Source organism: Ipomoea triloba, chromosome 12, assembly GCF_003576645.1.
Source record: "Ipomoea triloba cultivar NCNSP0323 chromosome 12, ASM357664v1".
NCBI lineage: Eukaryota > Viridiplantae > Streptophyta > Magnoliopsida > Solanales > Convolvulaceae > Ipomoea > Ipomoea triloba.
The window spans coordinates 18,643,954-18,648,835 of record NC_044927.1 but is presented as its reverse complement, the minus strand read 5'-3'; the positions used below and the strand labels follow the sequence as shown (position 1 = coordinate 18,648,835).

Sequence of the window (4,882 nt, the reverse complement as noted above, 5' to 3'; positions counted from 1 at the left end):
AGTGGTTGGTCTTAGTGAGGGGGCTTTGACTTGTGTAGTTCTTCAACAGAAATTGCCTCCCAAGCTAAAGGATCCAGGTAGTTTCATCATTCCTTGTATCATTGGAGGTTTTGTAGTGGGTAGTGCTTTGTGTGATTTGGGAGTCAATGTTAGCCTTATGCCATACTCTATTTGTAAGAGGCTAAACCTAGGCAAACCCAAGCCAACCACTATGACTCTCCACATGGCTGACCGTTCTATTAAGCACCTAGTAGGAGTTCTTGAAGACATTCTAGTGATGGTTGATCAGTATTTCATATCGGGAGACTTTGTGATTTTGGATATGGAGGAGGATACCAAGGTTCCCATTATACTTGGTAGGCCTTTTCTAACTACTGCTGGGGCACTCATTGATGTGAAGGGGGGGAAGTTAGTGATGGAGGTAGCTGGCCACACGATTGAGTTCGATATTTTCAAGATGACCAAGCATCAACCTTCTTACATTGATGAATGTAACATGGTTGGAGTAATGGAGGAATACATTGAAGAGGTGGGGGGAAGGAAAGTATGATGACTCACCAGAAACAATTGCTTCCCTTGCACCTCTTGAGGAGGAACAGGCCCCCAAGGTAGAACTAAAACCTTTGCCTTCTAGTTTGATGTATGATTTTCTTGATTCTAATTCTTCTTATCCTGTGATCATAAGTTCCTCTCTACAAGAGGAACAAGTGGAGAAATTGTTGACTGTGTTTAAGAAGCACAAGAAAGTTATTGGGTACAAGATTGGGGATTTAATTAGCATTGATCCTAAGTATTACATGCATAGAATCTATTTGGAGGATGATGCCAAGCCCACTGTGGAGCTCTTTAGGAGGCTAAACCCCAATCTGAAAGATGTTGTTAAGAATGAAATTTTGAAATTGCTAGATGCTGATATTATCTACCCTATTTCGGATAGAAAGTGGGCCAGTCCCATTCATGTTGTCCCGAAAAAGGGTGGTATAACTATTGTTGAGAATGAAAATAATAAGTTGATTCCTACAAGACTTGTCACTGGGCACCGCATGTGTATTGATTATAGAAAGCTAAACAAGTCTACTAGGAAAGACCATTATCCCCTCCGCTTTATTGACCAGTTATATGAGAGAATGTCCAACAACGAATATTTCTACTTCCTAGATGGTTTTTCAGGTTATTTTCATATTTCTATCCATCCTGATGATCAAGAGATGACTACGTTCACATGCCAATATGGCACCTTTGCTTTTAAAAGGATGTTATTTGGTTTGTGCAATGCACCAGCTACATTCTAGAGATGCATGATGGCCATTTTCTCCGAGTTGGTTGAGGAGATTATGGAGGTGTTCATTGATGACTTTTCCGTCTATGGAAAATAATTCGATAAGTGTCTCACCAATCTTGAGAAAGTGTTGTGCAGGTGTGAGGAGGTTAATCTTGTGCTCAACTAGGAGAAGTGTCACTTCATGGCTTCTGAGGGAATTGCTCTTGGGCACAAGGTTTTTGCAAGGGGAATAGAAGTTGACCCAACGAAGGTTGAAGTGATTGCTAAGTAGCCACCCCCTAATTTTGTGAAGGGAGTGAGAAGTTTCTTGGGTCATGTTGGGTTCTATAGAAGGTTCATAAAAGATTTCTCTAATCTTGCAAAGCTTCTCACCCATTTACTTACTAAGGATGTTGTGTTTATTTTTTATGAATCTTGTTTAGTAGCTTTTGAAAAGTTGAAAGAGGCTCTTTGCCAAGCTCCCATTATTCAGCCCCTTGATTGGCCTTTACCATTTGAATTGATGTGTGATGCTAGTGACTATGCAGTTGGAGCAGTGTTGTGCCAAAAGAGAAACAGAAACTACCATGTGATCCACTATGCTAGCCACACTCTTGATGAAGTTCAAGTGAATTATGCAACCACTGAGAAGGAGCTTCTGGCAGTAGTGTTTGCCATTGATAAGTTTAGGTCCTATTTGATGGGGGAGTAAGGTAATAGTTCATATTGATCATGCAACTTTGAGATATTTGTTTCAGAAAAAGATGCTAAACCAAGGTTGATTCGTTGGGTCCTTCTACTTCAAGAGTTTGATTTAGAGATAAGAGATAAGAAGGGCATAGAGAATGTAGTTGCAGACCATCTATCCAGACTTGAGGGTCGTGAGAAGGATGAGTTGCCTATTGATGACTCATTCAAGGGAGAGACATTGCTTGCTGTGAGTGCTTCAGGTGAGGATTCTGTGCCATGGTTCGCAGACATAGTGAATTATCTGGTGAGTGGTTACTTCCCTAAGGATTTCAATTACAACAAGAAAAAGAGATTTATCCATGATGTGAGAGACTACTTTTGGGATGAGGCACTACCTTTTAAGATATGCCCTGATGGTATTGTGAGGAGATGCATTCCTGAGGAGGAGTTTTTTAGTGTTCTTAACCATTGTCATGCTTCACTATATGGGGGTCACATGAGTGCTGACCGTACTGCTTTGAAGGTTCTACAATCTGGATTGTTTTGGCCCACCTTGTTTTCTACTGCTAAGGATTTTGTGAGTAAGTGTGATAGCTGCCAACGAACTTGTACTATTGGTAAGAGACATGAGATGCCACAGAGAGGGATACTTGAAGTTGAGTTGTTTGATGTCTGGGGGATGGATTTCATGGGTCCTTTTCCTCCATCTTTTGGCAATGAGTATATTCTAGCAGTAGTGGATTATGTGCCCAAGTGGGTGGAGGCAATTTCAACTCCAAGGAATGATGCTAAGACTGTGATCAAGTTTATGAAGAGGAATATTTTCTTCATGTTTGGTATGCAAAGGTCTTTTATCACTGATAATGGGACTCATTTCTGCAATAAGCTACTAGAGAAACTTCTGGTTAAGTATGGGATTTACCACAGGCTTTCCACACCATATCATTCACAGACCTGTGGGTAAGTTAAGCTGGCAAATAGAGAGATGAAATCCATCCTAGAGAAAGTGGTGAGTCCTAACAGAAAGGATTGGTCTTTGAAGTTAGATGATGCACTTTAGGCTCTCAGGACTGCATTCAAGACTCCAATTGGTGTGTCTCCCTTCAAACTTGTCATTGGGAAGTCATGCCATTTACCTGTTTTTTTTTTTTTTTTGAAAACTGCCATTTACCTGTTGAGTATGAACATAAGGCCTATTAGGCAGTTTCAAAGTTCAAGAAGAAGGAGCACAAATTCATGAAGAAGGAGCACAAATTCATGCAATATATCCTTTCTCACTCCATCTGTGGGCACTTTGATTCTACAAGCTTTGTTTCTCACGCAGACATGCTATGTCTGTATGGCATGATTAAGGGCAAAAGGGTGCACATGGGTGTAGTTGTGGGCAACCTGTTCATTAACCAGCACCCACCCAAGGGAGTGAGCTTGTTCTTAGGCCCCTATCTCACCCGAATCCTCAAGAGCACCCATCGGGTCCGGCTCACTGAGCCGAAGGTTCAGGGCATGCTGGCTCTCACTGTTGAGACTGTTCAGATGATGCGTCAGGGGAAGGGTGAGAAGAGAGCCCGCGTCACTTTGGAGCCCGAGGTGGAATTGGAGGAGGATGCATACGATGGTGCTGAGCTCGTTGATGTTGTAGCGGTCGAGGGGTCATCTAGGGGCACTTTTCAGCAGCAGGTGCTGGCCCAGTTAGCTGCAATGAATATGAAAGTTGATCAAATCTACACTAGGATGGATGCTATGGAGGCGGCTAACGCTCAGGGTCGAGAGGAGGCACGAGCTTACTATGAGTGGAGGCGAAGCCACTACCCACCTCCGGGAGGTCCATAGTTCCCACCATTCAATCCCTCCTACATGGGTTGATGTGCTGGGCTGCTAGTATTTTTGAGAAGCTTTCTAAACTCTAATCTTTTATTTTTGTTGCTTTATGTTATTCTTTTGCTTTCTTTACTTTCTGCTATTTCCTTTGGTCTATATAATGCTGAATTCATATCTTGACTCTATGTCCCTTTTACTTTCAATACTCCGTTTTCTAGTTTACTGTTTCCATTTCCTGCTTTAGTTATTGCTTTTTAGTTAGACTCCTTTATCTGCTTTCTAGTTCGAGTTGCTTTTATTGTTTCTAGTTAGTTGGGCTGCTCCCCTCATGCTGCTCATCCTAATACTACAAAGGATGAAGATGTATCAACATAGTATAATAACATTAGTAATGTCCACATATATTTATCCACAATAACATTTTCTTAAAATAGTTTTCTGGAAAACATTTTCCAGATTTTCAAATAGATTCTAAGATTTTGTTTGAAAATTTTGAGAAAATGATTTTTAGAAAATAACTTATTTTAATGAAAACATTTATATGTGTTAGTGTGTGATTGAAAATAATAAAAATAAAATATTTTATATTACATACATGCATGCATACCTACGTACGTACATACATGCATGCGTATATATATATATATATATATATATATATATATATATATATATATATCTGTTCAAATGTGGCCGCGCCTTCTCGTGCGTCCGTGCGGTTTACACCACTCAATGTTAAGAAATGCACCACAATGGAAATACATAAAAGCACCTAACTTCTCTATTTCTAATTGTGCATTTCTTAACACTGTGTGGTGTATTTTTTCATACGTAGTGGTGTGTTTTTTGTGATGTGTACCTAATAGTGCATATTTGTGTGGTGTATTTTTCAACATTGAATGGTGCATTTCTTAACATTGAGTGGTGTAAACCGCACCGACCACACGGGAAGGCATGGCCACACCTGATTATGACCATATATATATATATATATTCAATTTTTTCTTTTTATAATAAATAATAAGAATACATAATAAAGTTATTTCTTATAAAATATTATTTACTTCAATTATAATAATTATTATTCACAGTAAAATAAAATTATAAATTAAA

At 39.5% G+C, this 4,882-nt stretch overlaps 1 protein-coding gene across 1 annotated transcript; it reads left to right on the top strand.

Moving 5' to 3' along the window:
* Positions 1-211: 211 nt before the first annotated feature.
* LOC115999477 lies at positions 212-3,781 on the top strand. The gene is made up of 6 exons (XM_031239325.1): positions 212-421; positions 528-1,263; positions 1,418-1,496; positions 1,613-1,925; positions 2,007-2,855; positions 3,152-3,781. The coding sequence occupies exons 1-6, from the start codon at positions 212-214 to the stop codon at positions 3,779-3,781; spliced, it is 2,817 nt and encodes a 938-aa protein (XP_031095185.1).
* Positions 3,782-4,882: the final 1,101 nt, after the last annotated feature.